The 15,662-nt window shown below is 41.3% G+C and overlaps 1 protein-coding gene across 4 annotated transcripts in view; it reads left to right on the top strand.

The window, feature by feature from the left end:
- rapgef4b (Rap guanine nucleotide exchange factor 4b) overlaps window positions 1–15,662 on the top strand; it is a 75,914-nt gene that overhangs the window by 13,010 nt on the left and 47,242 nt on the right. For all 4 annotated transcript variants that reach the window (XR_011979942.1, XM_072683885.1, XM_072683886.1 and 1 more), the window contains exons 3-4: window positions 194–282; window positions 6,767–6,913. Coding sequence is in view for 3 of the 4 variants with exons in the window: in XM_072683885.1 (XP_072539986.1) it covers window positions 194–282; window positions 6,767–6,913 (236 nt within the window). In the remaining variant the exon portion in view is untranslated. The remainder of the gene's footprint in view (window positions 1–193; window positions 283–6,766; window positions 6,914–15,662) is intronic.

Here is a 15,662-nt window from a genome sequence, read left to right on the forward strand (position 1 = left end):
TGGTGAAGTTAACAAACAAAACCAACGCTATTCGCTAATCACTATAACACTAACTCCCATTGGATAGATCCCTCCAAGACTGTTTGAACACCAAAAATTATGGTATGGTGAAGTATATGTATATATAATGAGAGAGCGAGAAAGAGTGAAAATTAAATTGTTTTTGTTTTGTTGGTTGCTTTTTTTATCCTAGTGTATCGGCAAGGAGATATTGGCACAAGTTGGTATGCTGTTCTGTCTGGCTCACTCGATGTGAAGGTGTCTGAAACAGCCAACTATCAGGTAAAAACTTATACACTGATCAGCCATAACAGTAGTACCGCCTGCCTAATATTGTGTGGGTCCCCCTTGTGCTGCCACAACAGATCTGACCACTGGAGGCATGAACTACATTTCATACATACCTTTCACCTTGTACCGACCACTGAATACCAGAAAACCCCACAATACCTGCTTGATGGTTTTGGAGATGCTCTAAGCCAGTCGTCTAGCCATCACAATTTAATTTAATTGAATACATAACCTTTAAGAACTGTTCTCTTGCTGCCTAATACATTCCCCTTGACAGATGCCACTGTAATGAATGATGAAGGTAATCAGTAGGGCTGGCCCGAAAACCATTTTTTTGAACTTCGGATATTTGTTTGGTAGCGAATATTCGAATATTCTTTGTTTTTTGTTTTTTTTTATTATTATTATTTGTTTTTCTTTACAAACACATTAAGAAGATTAAAAAATAGTTTAAAGTAAAATATAAAATAAACTGCAGGGAATAAAAGGTAATTGCAAAATTTAAACAAGAAAAAGACAAGCAAAACCTTTTAAATTAAAAATAAAGAAATTACAAAACACATTCTATAATTAACTATTACATATACATTAAACACAATAATGCAAATCCCTTGAACACTTCAAATAAAATAAATTATTTTATATACAGTAATAAGAAATGTAATTATTTAACAAGCTAATAAAAGTATTGCTGCTTAAATGGATAGCAGCATAGCACACAAAAAAGTACACTTAGAATTGTTTTTTGTAATACCTTGAATAACAGCGTAATAAATGTAACCAAATAGCACACGTCCAGTCATTAAAAAAAGAAACGCTAACACAAAAAAAAACCTGTTTAAATACAAAACACGTGAGTATAGTAAATTGAACAAAATAGCACATGTTGTGCCGTTAAAATAGGAGCTATTAACACTTGTCAAGCACTCTGTATCGCGCCCTCCCCCGGGACGATCCCGAGCCGCCACCTACAGGCCCAAATAAGGACTTCCTGTTTGTTTCTGTTGATTCATGTTCAGTTGTGTTGATTCAGTCCTCGTTCATTGTTCATGTGTTGCACCTGGGGCTGGGGGTACTTAAGGAGCTATACCCTCTTTGTTCACTGCCGTGAATTGACTCTGTTGGAATCCCGAGAGATTCTGCACGCGTTACTGGCGTGTTTAGCTCGACTCTAGTTTACGGTTCATGTTCAGGCAAGGCTCTAGAGGCAAGCGAGGTACGTTCGCTTCCGTTTTGGTTCCAAGGCGACCTGTGTTCAGGGCAGCATGCTGTAAAGTCAGGTTAGTCTAGTTCCCCAGCCTCCCCCCTCTTGTTTACATAGCTACTCTGTCCTTAGTAATTATTCCCCCTTTGGCCAAGCACGGCTTGTGGTTCTAAGTTCTGGACCCTTCCTTGGTTCTTCCCTCGTTAGGTTCTGTTCTCTACGCTCAGCTCCCTGCTCCTTCCAGTCCCAGGATTGTTGTGTTCGCCATCTTGTTGGTCATGTTTTGATTGTTTGCTGTTTTGCCCTCTGTTGCTGCTCATGTTTTTCATACCCCTTGTGTTTGTGCTTGTTAGTTTAATAAACCCTCTTGTATTGATTTCCATCTCTGCGAGTGTTCGTCCCTTCAGGTCTGGCCTCCCACACCATGACAGAATTCATGGCCAAAACCCTTCAAACAGCAGGGATGGAAGCCTTATATCAGGCTGTTCACGCCCAAGGACAATTATTGGGGCAGCAGCGCCTCACTCTGCAGAGTGTGTCTGAGCTCGTTGGTCACCTGGTGCAGCAACAGGCAGACCAACAGCAGCAAGGATATATTTTCTGGTGATCCAGAGCTTTGTGAGGGGTTCTCCTCAGTGCTCTGTTTACCTCAGTAATCAAGCACCTGGCACTGACTAGGCGAAGATCGCCTTCCTAGTCTCCCGTCTTGTGGGTAAAGCACTGGATTGGGCCACTGCCACTTGGGAGGAGCTTACAAGAAGCCCATCTCGGAGTATCTGAAGTGCTTCAAAGCGTTTTTTCTAGCATCCCCAAGAGGGGCTCACGAAGGGCGGCCTATGCGCTGGAGTTCCGCACTTTAGCCGCTGGGAGTGGGTGGAGCCTTTTTCTTTTTTGGTTGCCCTGTTCTGCAACGGGTTGAGCCCCCGTTTGCAGCGAGAGTTGGCCTGCCCCCCGCCTCTGTTTCTGTCTTGGTGGCCCCGCCTGCCTCTGTTTCTGTCTCGGCGGCCCCGCCCGCCTGTGTTTGCAGTGCCAGCTGCCTTTGTTTCTGTCTGGGCAGTGGCATCTGCGTCTACTACCAGGCAAGCAGTGCCAGCTGCCTCTGTTTCTAGTTCTGTTCCTGTGAAGGTGGTGCCCACTGCCCTTGTACCTGCGAAGGCGGTCCCCGCCATGTCTGCTCCAGTGCCAGTGCCTGCGGCGACCGACGCATCTGCTCCAGTGCCTGTGGCACCACGTATCGAGGCTACCTGGGGTACTGACCACCACCGGCCCCCTGGAAGGCCGCGGTGGTCTTGTAGGTTGTCTGTCTGCTCTAAAGAGTCTTTGTCTTAAGTTGGTCTCCATGTTAAGCTAGGGAAAGATTTTTTGTCATCTTCAACAACTATTTTGTTCAACCATGTTCATTGCTGTGGTGAGAAGCTTATCTTGTGTTGCGATACTGGGTTAACTACCACTGGTAAGACAATGGTCAATATCAAAACGCCCAATCCTCCAATAAGCAAATATAACTGGAACGTTTTATCAGGAATTGTGAGAGTTGCGGTGTCGTACTGGACTACTGCTAATCCTGCCAAATGACCATCCACAGTCATGTGGAGTACCTTCATCTGGTGTTGTAAGTCTTTCTGCTGGATTTACCCTGTTACACCTATAAATTGTAAGTTCAGGTGCTAACAGTATTGTCATCCTGCCCGTGTAGCATTGGTTAAAATAAATGAGTTCGTTTGAGGTTAGCAAGGGGTGCAGGGTGTGATTGGTATATAGGTGTTCCTTATGACCCATAGTGATGGATGTGGCTTTTTCATATACATACATTTGGAGGAAATAATTATTTGATTCCTCGCTGATTTTGGAGGTTTGCCCACTGACAAAAACATGAACCGTCTGTAATTTTAATGGTAGATTTATTTTAACTGTAAGAGATAGAATATCAAAAAGAAAATCACGAAAATCACATTATATAATACATCAATTGATTTGCATTTCATTGAGTGAAATATGTATTTGATCCCCTAGCTAAACAAGACCTTGTACAAAGACCTTGTTGGCAAGCACAGGGGTCAGACCTTTCTTGTAGTTGTTGACCAAGTTTGTGCACATATCAGGAGGAATTCTGGGCCACACTTCTTTGCAGATCATCTCTAAATCATTAAGGTTTCAAAGCTGTCACTTGGCAACTCGAAGCCTCAGTTTCCTCCACAGGTTTTCTATAAAAATTAAGGTCCGGTTGTAAGGTCCGGAGACTGGCTAGGCCACTCCATGACCTTAATGTGCTGCTTTTTGAGACACTCCTTTGTTGCCTTGGCTGTTGTGGGTCATTGTTGTGCTAGAAGACCCATCCACAACCCATTTTCAGTTTCCTGGCAGAGGGATTTTACAGTACATGGCCCCGCCAATCCTCCTGTTGATGCAGTGACATTGTCCTGTGCCCTTAGCAGAGAAACACCCCAAAGCATAATGTTTCCACTTTCATGCTTGACGGTGGGGATGGTGTTCTTGGGGTCATAGTTAGCATTTCTCTTCCTTCAAACACAATGAGTTAAATTGATGCCAAAGAGCTCAATTCATCAATCCATGTTCTCAGAGACTAGCTCTGATTGTTAAGAGTGGGAAGGATGTCCTGTCTCCTCTGTTGTATGTATTAGCAATTGAACCTTTTGCAGTAGCTGTATGGTTACATATACAATTTGGAATCACATAGGACAGAGTGAACATAAGATATCTCTTTATGCTGCGTTTTGTTTATCGCAAAATCCCAGCTATATTACCGCTAATTAGAAATGTTGGTGATTATTGAATACATCCAAATCAGCCATACTACTCTTACTACATACTACTACTAGTGAAAATGACAGAAGAAGCCCAAGTGACACAATTTAATATAGTACATCAATTAATGTACTATATTAAAAATAGAAAATGTAGTTGATGTTAACTATGAACCTGTAATGGAAAAAAATACTGATTCCAATGATAGATGGCTCTCTCTACCTATCTCAATTATTGAAATGATGAATATTCTAAAAATGAATGTTGTCAATTTCTTTATTTTTTCAAAACATTTCTTTACCACCACCTATAGATTTGTTCCAGAAAACAAAAATATACATACAGTGGGGCAAAAAAGTATTTAGTCGGTCACCAATTGTGCATGTTCTCCCAAAGATGAGAGAGGCCTGTAATTGACATCATAGGTAGACCTCAACTATGAGAGACAAAATGAAAAAAAAAATCTGAAAATCACATTGTCTGATTTTTAAAGAATTTATTTGCAAATTATGGTGGAAATTAAGTATTTGGTCAATAACAAAAGTTCATCTCAATACTTTGTTATATATCCTTTGTTGGCAATCACAGAGGTCAAATGTTTTCTGTAAGTCTTCACAAGGTTGGCACACACCGTTGCTTGTATGTTGGCCCATTCCTCCATGCAGATCTCTTGCTTGGGATCACTGTCATGCTGAAAGACCCAGCCATGTTTCATTTTCATTGCCCTTGCTGATGGAAGAAGGTTTGCACTCAAAATCTCACAATACATGGCCCCATTCATTCTTTAATGTACACGGACCAGTTGTCCTAGTCCCTTTGCAGAGAAACAGCCCCAAAGCATGATGTTGCCACCCCCATGCTTCACAGTTGGTATGGTGTTCTTTGGATGCAACTCAGCATTCACTCTCCTCCAAACACAACGAGTTGCCAAAGAAAACATACATCTCTCAAACTGCCATTCCAGCTTTATATAATGAAGTGAAAGACGGCATTCTGAAGGAGATAAAAGACATCGCATTTTACTCTGCATATTACAATATTATCGTTTATCGCGATAATTTAGGAGACGATTAATCGTCCAGAAAATTTTGTTACCGTGACAGGCCTAACGACGTCAAACTAATAATTGGTTATAAATGGAAATTGTGTAAAATTGCTTCTGAATTTTACAGAATTGGGTTAATTTAACCCTGCATACAAGAACATGTAATGTCCAAAGTCTAACAGGCTGAATGTAAATACACTTTATTTGAGGGACATCTTTGAGATATTTAGTTTATTTATTTATTTAAAATTGAGGCTTATATTTAATCTGAATTAATGATGAAGGTTTAAATATTTTCATATTTTACAGTGTTACAATACATACAAAGTTGCCACTAAGGCATTCTACTAATCTTTAAAAGAGGAGAAAAATATTTCTACAATCATGGCTAAAATGCGTTTGCAAGAACTGTAATATTTTATCAAAATGGATCATCTCAGCATTGTTCTCTATTGCTGTTTTGTCTAGTTGCCAGAAAGATTAAATTTAGCTCTAGGTTTGTGTACACAGTTGGCCATGTTGGGCCGGCTTTTGGACCAACCATCTTTTGAGTAAAATGTTTTGCGCTCTCTGCAACTCTGTGTGTCTGTCTCTATCCCTTTGCAATTCTGTATTTCTGTCTGGCTCTCTATCAATCTGCGCTTCTCTGTCTTTCTCTTTGTCCATATACCTCTGCCCATTCTCTGTCCGTCTGTCTGTCTCTCTGCCTGTCTCTCTATCGATCTGCATCTCTGCCTGTCTCTCTATCTATCACTCTTCAACTCTTTCTGTCTGTCTGTGCATCTCTATCTTTATCTCCATCAATCTGCAACTCTCTGCCTGTCTCTCTTCTCTCTCTTTTTTCCTCTGCAACTCTGTCTGTCTATATATCCCTCTGCAATTCTCTGATAATCTGTTTGTCTCGACAGCCATCTTAGCAACCAACACTTTGTTTTAAATTTTTCCTAGTAAAGCACTGGTATTTCCCTCTGGACATATATATATATGCATGTGTATGTGTATATATGGTTGGTGTGGCGCAACAGATAACACCACCACCTGCCATTAAGTTACAACAACACCATGTGTGGTTCGATTCCCGGTCTGGGTGACTATGCTGCGCTACACCAATAAGAGTTCTTGGGCAAGACTCCTAACACTACGTTGGCCCTCCTCTGTAATACGAGTAACCGTGTAAGTCGCTCTGGATAAGAGTGTCTGCTAAATGCCATAAATGTAAATGTATGTATGTATATATGTGTATATATATATATATATATATATATATATATATATAATGTATGTATGTATATATATATATATATATATATATATATATAATGTATGTATGTATGTATATATATATATATATATATATATATATATATATATATATATATATATATATATATATGAATGTGTTTTATTTGTTGTAGTAGCTGAATGTGGTACTAAAGATTATTTTCTCTCTCTCTCTCTAGGATGCGGTAACTATCTGTACACTGGGGATAGGGACAGCGTTTGGAGAGTCAATCCTCGATAACACTCCACGGCATGCCACCATAGTCAGTCGAGAGAACAGTGAACTCCTGCGCATTGAACAAAGGGAGTTCAAGACCCTGTGGGAGGTTTGTGTATGGATCATTTACTTTATGTTGGTTCTGAAATAAGTATGTGTGTGTGTGGTTCTTTTAGTCTACCGAAGCTGAAGAATCTTACAGAACTTTTTGCAAAAAAACAAGACTTGAAAGACTGCAAAAAGCATTTACATTTTTTTTCAAAGGGTGTGTAAGTGCTGCATGCAGGGTGAACAAACATTTTGCTTTATTTTAAAGCTGTAAACAAGCTTAAAATAATAAAGAAATGTCACCTTTAACATTTGTTAATACTTTATGTTATTAGCTCTTCACAGTGACCTATATTGTGACCAGCAGTGTCCAAAAGTGCATGCAACTGTACTTAGTTGCACCATATTGTGCCTTATTCAAAAAGCAGTCTGGGCTGAAACACAACTGTGTGCTGAATAGATGGATATATGCAAATGCACTGGTTTTCATGACATCACAAAAACAATTATTTAGTTTTTTTACATTTTGGTTTCTATATATGAACTGTACCATTGTACAGTATGTTTTTTTTGTTTTGTTTTGTTTTTGTACCCCTAGTCAAATTACATGTTTTGTTGGTTTTCTAAGTGTAAATAACAGACAGCACACCTCTGCACACTAATGCATATTTTTTTTATTTGCTTTATTTAAAATATTTGGAACAAATGTACATGAAATGTAACATTTACATACTGTATGGATTAATTTCCCAAATGTATTCCTAAAATAACAGAAATTGTGTTCTATAATTTACAAATAATGCTGTAACTTAAAATTCTTTTTAATATAGTGATTTTAAGAACAGGTGTTGTCCCAGAGCACCTTTACCAAAATCTGGGTCTAAACCCCTCTGGTTAGTAAGCAAAAGGCAATGGTGGATAAAAAGTACCCTCATTTAGGAACTCAACAAAATGCATTTAAAAAATGCTGCCCAAGTCCAGTTAGAAACTTCAACAATATTTACATACTGCACCATTCTTATTTATTAAAGAAGGTACTAAAAAGCCCCTCAAAAACTAGTTTATATACTATGAGTAGTTGTTAGTAATTTTGGCACCACAACATGGATGCCTTGCTACATAAAAATACTACATTAGTCAAGTCAAGTGGGTTTTATTGTCATTTGCAGACAGACAATACAACACAGTACAGACAGAGAATAATAAATAATTGGGGGTAGTGTGCAAATTATGCAGTGTGTAATAAATATTGAGTCCAGTGAGGTAGTAAGGTTATTAGTGCAAATGCTTTGTGCAAAAAGTCTTCCCATTTTATCTGGGATAAATGGTTGGAGAGAGAGAGAGAGAGACAGAGAAGAGGGAGAGGGGTGCTGGGGTACCTTCTTCCTGATGGCAGGAGGGAGAACAGTCTGTGTGAAGGGTGGGTGGAGTCATCCACAATGCTGGTTGCTTTGCGGATGCAGCGGGCAGTGTAAATGTCCATGACGGAGGGGAGAGAGACTCCGCTGATCCTCTCAGCTGTCCTCACAATGCGTTGGAGGGTCTTGCGATCAGAGGCTGTGCAGGTCCCAAACCAGGCAGTGATGCAGCTGCTTAGGATGCTCTCTAAAGGGATACAGAAAAATGAACCCAGTATTTTAGAGAGAAACCAAAGAGGATAGGTAGACCGAGAGCAAGCTGTAAAGGCATAGACCGACAGATTGATGGAGGGTTTTAGAAGGATAGACAGACAAACTTGAAGTTGTGTTGCTGGGTGGTTGCTATGGTGTCACAGGTGGATGCTATGGAGTTGCTAGGTGGTTGCTTTGGTGTCCCAAATGGTGGCTGTAACATCCGAGGTGGTTGCTTACGGGTTGCTAGGTGTGGTTGCTTAGATCTGTCAAATGGTTGCTATAGGGTTGCTAGGTGGTTGCTATAGTGCTGCTTTGCAGTTGCTGTGGTGTCCCAGGTGATTGCTATGGGGTTGCTAGGTGGTTGCTCTGGCATCCTAGGTGGTCGCTGTGGTGCAGCTAGGCAGTTCCTATGGTTTCACAGATGTTGGCTGTGAGGTTGCTAGGTTGTTCTGGTGTCCCAGGTGGCAACTTAATTTTAGTGAAATGTTACTTAAATTTCCACTTTAAAATTCATTGTCAGTGTGAACTCAGTACTACCTTAAAAGAAGTTCCACCTTAAAATCGAGTGTCAGGGCAAACTCTGTACTACTTTAGAAGAAGTTCCACCATAAAATTTTGTATCAGTCAATGTCGGGGTAATCTCAGTACTACATTAAAAGACATTCCACCTTAAAATTCAGTTCTATTTAGGCTCAGTTCCACCTTAAAGAATTGACTGTGTGTGCTGCTGCTGCTGAGCATTGTGTTATGAGCATGGGAGACATAGGGCTCAGTGTGCGAGTCTGTGTGGTGTGAGAGTGTGACATCACGCTGTCAGTTAGAATTCAAATTTCAACATTCCGTCAATGCATTTCTATGGGTGATTTTTTTTTTTTTCATTTTTAATCTTAAATTTATTAAAAACGATAAATTGGATCGACTCCAAAAATGCATAGTTTCGTAGACAATCGCACTGTGTGGTCTGCTGTGTTTAAAACGTGTCTGTACATTAAGCAGTTCAGGCTGTATTAATCGCACACATGTGTGGAAGAAACAAGAAAACGTATAACTAGATTTGCATTTCCAGAAGGAACAACAACAGTGCCTAAAATGTGGCAAGTACTTCTTATGGGGTGGTTGCTATGGATTTTCTAGGTGATTGCTATGATATTTCTAGGTGATTGCCAGGTGGTTGCTATGGTGTTGCTAGGAGGATGCTATGGTGTCTCAGGTCGTTGCTAGGTGGTTGCTATTGTGTTGCTAGGTGGTTGCTATTGTGTTGCTAGGTGGTTGCTAGGTGTTTCTCCAAAAATACATAGCAGACCACACAGCGTGATTATCTACGAAACGGTGTTTGAACCGTGTCTGTACGTTAAGGGATTCTACTTGTATTAATCGCACAAATGAGTGGAAGAAACAAGAACAATTATAACTAGAGTTTCATTTTCTGAAGGCACTACAACAGTGCTTGAAATGTGTAAAGTTCTTCTTAAGGGGTGTCCCAGGTGGTTACTATGGTGTCACAGGTGGTTACTATGGTGTCACAGGTGGTTGCTATAGAGTTGCCAGGTGGTCGCTATGATATCACAAGTGGTTGCTATGGTGTCCCGGGTGGTTGTTATGGTGTCACGGGTAGTTGCTATAGAGTTGCCAGGTGGTTCCTTTGGTGTCCCAGGTGGTTGCTATAGGGTTACTAGGGGGTTCCTTAGGTATCTCAAGTGGCCGTGTAAGGTTCCATCTGAACATTCATTGTCAGTGTAAACTATTACAATTAAATTACCTTAAAATTGTGTCCGTGTAAACTCAGTACTACCTTAAAAGAAGTTTCACCTTAAGATCCAGTGCTACCTTAGCACAATTCCACCTTTAAGCTCAGTTCCACCTTAAGGAACGGACTGTGTGTGCTGCTGCTGAGCATTAAGCTGTGAGCATGGGAGACATTGGGCTCCGTGCGTGAGTCTGTGTGGTGTGCGAGAGTGTGACAAAATCAAAAAAACAAAAATACATAGCAGACCACACAGCGTGAGTATCTACAAAACGGTGTTTGAATTGTGTCTGTATGTTAAGCGGTTCGGGCTGTATTAATCACACAAATGGGTTGAAGAAACAAGAACAATTATAATAATAATAATAAGAAGAAGAAGAAGAAAAGGAATAACAATATACAGTGGGGAAAAAAAGTATTTAGTCAGTCACCAATTGTGCAAGTTCTCCCACTTAAAAAAATGAGAGAGGCCTGTAATTGACATCATAGGTAGACCTCAACTATGAGAGACAAAATGAGAAAAAAAAATCTGAAAATCACACTGTCTGATTTTTAAAGAATTTATTTGCAAATAATGGTGGAAAATAAGTATTTGGTCACCTACAAACAAGCAAGATTTCTGGCTGTCACAGACCTGTAACTTTTTCTTTAAGAGGCTTCTCTGTCCTCCACTCATTACCTATTAATGGCACCTGTTTGAATACGTTAACAGTATAAAAGACACCTACCCACAACCTCAAACAGTCACACTCTAAACTCCACGATGGTGAAGGTCCAAAGAGCTGTCGAAGGACACCAGAAACAAAATTATAGACCTGCACCAGGCTGGGAAGACTGAATCTGCAATAGGCAAGCAGCTTGGTGTGAAGAAATCTACTGTGGGAGCAATAATCAGAAAATGGAAGACCTGCAAGACCACTGCTAATCTCCCTCGATCAAGGGCTCCACGCAAGATCTCAGCCCGTCGGGTCAAAATGATCACAAGAACGGTGAGCAAAAATCCCAGAACCACAGGGGGGGACCTAGTGAATGACCTGCAGAAAGCTGGGACCAACGTTACAAAGGCTACCGTCAGTAACACACTACGCCGCCAGGGACTCAGATCTTTCAGTGCCAGACGTGTTCCCCCGCTTAAGCCAGTACATATCCGGGCGTGTCTGAAGTTTTCTAGAGAGCATTTGGATGTTCCGGAAGAGTATTGGGAGAATGTCTTATGGTCAGATGAAACCAAAGTAGAACTGTTTGGTACAAACACAACTCGTTGTGTTTGGAGGAGAGTGAATGCTGAGTTGCATCCAAAGAACACCATACCAACTGTGAAGCATGGGGGTGGCAACATCATGCTTTGGGGCTGTTTCTCTGCAAAGGGACTAGGACGACTGGTCCGTGTACACGGAAGAATGAATGGGGCCATGTATTGTGAGATTTTGAGTGCAAACCTTCTTTCCCTCAGCAAGGGCATTGAAGATGAAACGTGGCTGGGTCTTTCAGCATGACAATGATCCCAAGCACACTGCCAGGGCAACAAAGGAGTGTCCTCGTAAGAAGCATTTCAAGGTCCTGGAGTGGCCTAGCCAGTCTCCAGATCTCAATCCCATAGAAAACCTTTGGAGGGAGTTGAAAGTCTGTGTTGCCCGCCGACAGCCCCAAAACATCATTGCTCTAGAGGAGATCGGCATGGAGGAATGTGCCAACCTTGTGAAGACTTACAGAAAACGTTTGACCTCTGTCATTGCCAACAAAGGATATACAACAAAGTATTGAGATGAACATTTGTTATTGACCAAATATTTATTTTGCACCATTATTTGCAAATAAATTCTTTAAAAATCAATGTGATTTTCAGAATTTTTTTTCTCATTTTGTACCTCATAGTTGAGGTCTACCTATGATGTCAATTACAGGCCTCTCCCATCTTTTTAAGTGGGAGAACTTGCACAATTGGTGACTGACTAAATACTTTTTTCCCCCACTGTACGGTGCTTTTCATTCCTGTTATATAGGTTGTATGAGCAGTCCATATTTCTGATGTGCTCCTTTATTCTGTTATTGTTAGGTAGGAGTGACTATCTGACTGTTAGCAGGTTAATGATACAGGTGGTCTGTTTACCAGGAATGAGAGAAGCTATAGCTGCTGTGCCATCTGTTGGCCTGTATGTTATTTAAACCAAGGTGCTGAAGTAGTGCTGTATGTGTTAAGATATGAAGAGATGACATAACTCTGTGTGTGTATGTATACGTGGTCAGCTATGGATATTCGATTCAGGTGTAGGTTCAGGTGAGAGTAAGGCCAACATGATCTTGATCACCCTAGCCCACAGAAGCTTAATATTCGATGAGAAACTATTCTATACTATATAAAGGATCTATTTATTTTTCTCTTAGATTAAATACTTATTGTTTTGTTTGTTGCATTTGATAATTGGTTAGCAGCTCAAAATGGAGGGATGGGAATAGAGAGAAAGAGGAGAGAAAGAGCAGGATAGAGAACAGGAACCAGGTGAGTAAGCTGACTGTTAACGTTATTCAAGAACACATAGTTACAATGTCAAGGCAGCGTTTGTTTTCTACTTCACTGACTGCAGTAGAGTCCACAAAGATTTGATCTGCAGTTTTCAAATGTGGATTCTCACACAACATTATTCAATGATACACTGATGTGATGGTGGTGTGTTAGTGTGTGTTACATTGTTATGAGTAGATCAGATACAGCAAAGCAGCTAATGTTTTTAAACAGTGTCACTAATGGACTGAAAACAGTGGTCCAACCAAAACTATCCAGCCAACAGTGTCCCATGTGCACCATCCTATGACCACTGATGAAGAACTCGAAGATGATCAACACAAACTGTGCAGCAACAGATAAGCTTCTTTGTCTGATTTAACATTTACAAAGTGGACCAACAAAGTAGATGCATCTTATAGATGGACAGTGAGGTAATATAGTGTTTAAAACTACCAACAGCTCTTCTGTGTCTGATTTGCTTGAACCAGTACAACACACACTAACACACCACCACCACATCAGTGTCACTGCAGTGCTGAGAATGATCCACGACCAAAATAATAGCTGCTCTGTGGTGGTCCTGTGAGGGTCCTGATCATTGAAGAATATGGTGAAAGCAGGAAAATAAAGTATACAAAGTAACAGATGAAATACAGTCTGTAATTGTAGAATTACAAAGTGCACCTGTATGATAAGTGGGGCTGATAAAATGTACTATGAGTGTAGATACAAGATCTGTGTACCTAATGAAGTGACCAGTGTATGTATGTATAAAATAAATAAATAAAATAATTTGGGAATTGTTGGTGATATTAACTTCCTCTTTGTGGCACATTAGTATATGGGAGGGGGAAAACTTTCCAAGATGGGTGGTGACCATGGTGGCCATTTTGAAGTTGGCCATTTTGGATCCAACTTTAGTTTTTTCAATGGGAAGAGGGTCATGTGACACATCAGACTTATTGAGAATTTCACAAGAAAAACAATGGTGTGGTGGTTGTAACGTAACTTTATTCTTTCATGAGTTATTTTCAAGTTTCTGACCACTTATAAAATGTGTTCAAAGTGCTGCCCATTGTGTTGGATTGTCAATGCAACCCTCTTCTCCCACTCTTCACAGACTGATAGCAACACCGCAGAAGAAATGCTAGTACAGGCTTCTAGTATCCGTAGTTTCAGGTGCTGCACATCTCGTATCTTCACAGCATAGACAATTGCCTTCAGATGACCCCAAAGATAAAAGTTTAAGGGGATCAGATCGGGAGACCTTGGGGGCCATTCAACTGGCCCACCACGACCTATCCACTTTCCAGGAAACTGTTCATCTATGTGGTGGTGCACCATCTTGCTATAAAAACTCAGGGAACGTGCCAGCTTCAGTGCATAAAGAGGGAAACACCTAATCATGTAGCAATTTCAAATATCCAGTGGCCTTGAGGTTTCCATTGATGAAGAATGGCCCCACTATCTTTGTACCTCATATATCACACCATACCATAAATGTTTGTGTTCCAACAGTCTTGGAGGGATCTATCCAATGTGGGTTAGTGTCAGACCAATAGCGGTGGTTTTGTTTGTTAACTTCACCATTCACATAAAAGTTTGCCTCATCACTGAACAAAATGTTCTGTGTAAACTGAGGGTCCTGTTCCAATTTTTGTTTTGCCCATTCTGCAAATTCAGTGCGCCGATCTGGGTCATCCTCGTTGAGATGCTGCAGCAGCTGGAGTTTGTAAGGGTGCCATTTGTGAGTTGCTAATATCCGCCGAAGGGATGTTCGACTGATGCCACTCTCCAGTGACATGCGGCAAGTGCTACGCTGTGAGCTCTTGCTGAATGAAGCTAGGACAGCCACTGATTCTTCTTCATTAGTGACAGTTTTCATGCGTCCACATTTTGGCAAATCCAACACTGAACCAGTTTCACGAAACTTGGCAAGCAGTTTGCTAACTGTAGCATTTCTTGCATTGAAATCTGTTGCAATGACCCGGGTACTGCGTTCACCAGACATCAACACAATTTTTATCCGCTCCTCACGTGTTAACCTCTGCCACATGTCAATGGCTGTAAACAAAGAGAAGCTTGTAAATAACTCATGAACGAATAAAGTTACGTTAAAACCAAGCACACCATTGTTTTTCTTGTGAAGTAAGTTTGATGTGTCCTGTAGCTTCACAAACTACAGGACAATGCCACCATCCTGTGACAGTGATTCCTTCCTCCCTGATGCCCTGAACGACTTCTATGCACGGTTTAAGGCACAAAACAACACGTCTGTGAGAAAGATCATGCCCAAGCCAGACGAGCAGGTGTTGTGCCTGACTGCAGTGGATGTGAGGAAAACTCTGCGCAGAGACAACCCACGGAAAGCTGCAGGACCAGACAACATCCCCGGCAGAGTGCTCAGAGAGTGTGCAGACCAGTTGACAGATGTTCTCACGGACATCTTCAACGTCTCCCTGTGCAGCTCCACTGTCCTAACGTACCTCAAGACCACCACCATTGTCCCTGTGCCGAAGAAGTCCACGGTGTCTTGCCTCAATGACTACGTCCCGTTGCTCTCACGCCCATCATCATGAAGTGCTACGAGAGGCTAGTCATGAGGAACATCAAGAACCAACTGCCCTCTTCATTGGACCCCCTGCAATATGCGTATCGTCCCAACCGCTCCACGGATGATGCCATCACCACCACCCTTCATCTCTCCCTTACTCACCTAGAGAAGAAGGACCCCTACGTCAGAATGCTGTTCATAGACTTCAGTTCAGTATTCAACACCATCATCCCACAGAATCTCACCAGGAAGTTAAGCTTGCTGGGCCTCACCACCCCCCTCTGCAACTGGATCCTGGACTTCCTGACTGGGAGGCCCCAGTTAGTCCAGTTCGGGGACAGCATCTCCAGCACCATCACAATGAACATTGGGGCACCCCAGGGCAGTGTACGG

Source organism: Salminus brasiliensis, chromosome 7 (assembly GCF_030463535.1).
Source record: "Salminus brasiliensis chromosome 7, fSalBra1.hap2, whole genome shotgun sequence".
NCBI classification, from domain to species: Eukaryota; Metazoa; Chordata; class Actinopteri; order Characiformes; family Bryconidae; genus Salminus; species Salminus brasiliensis.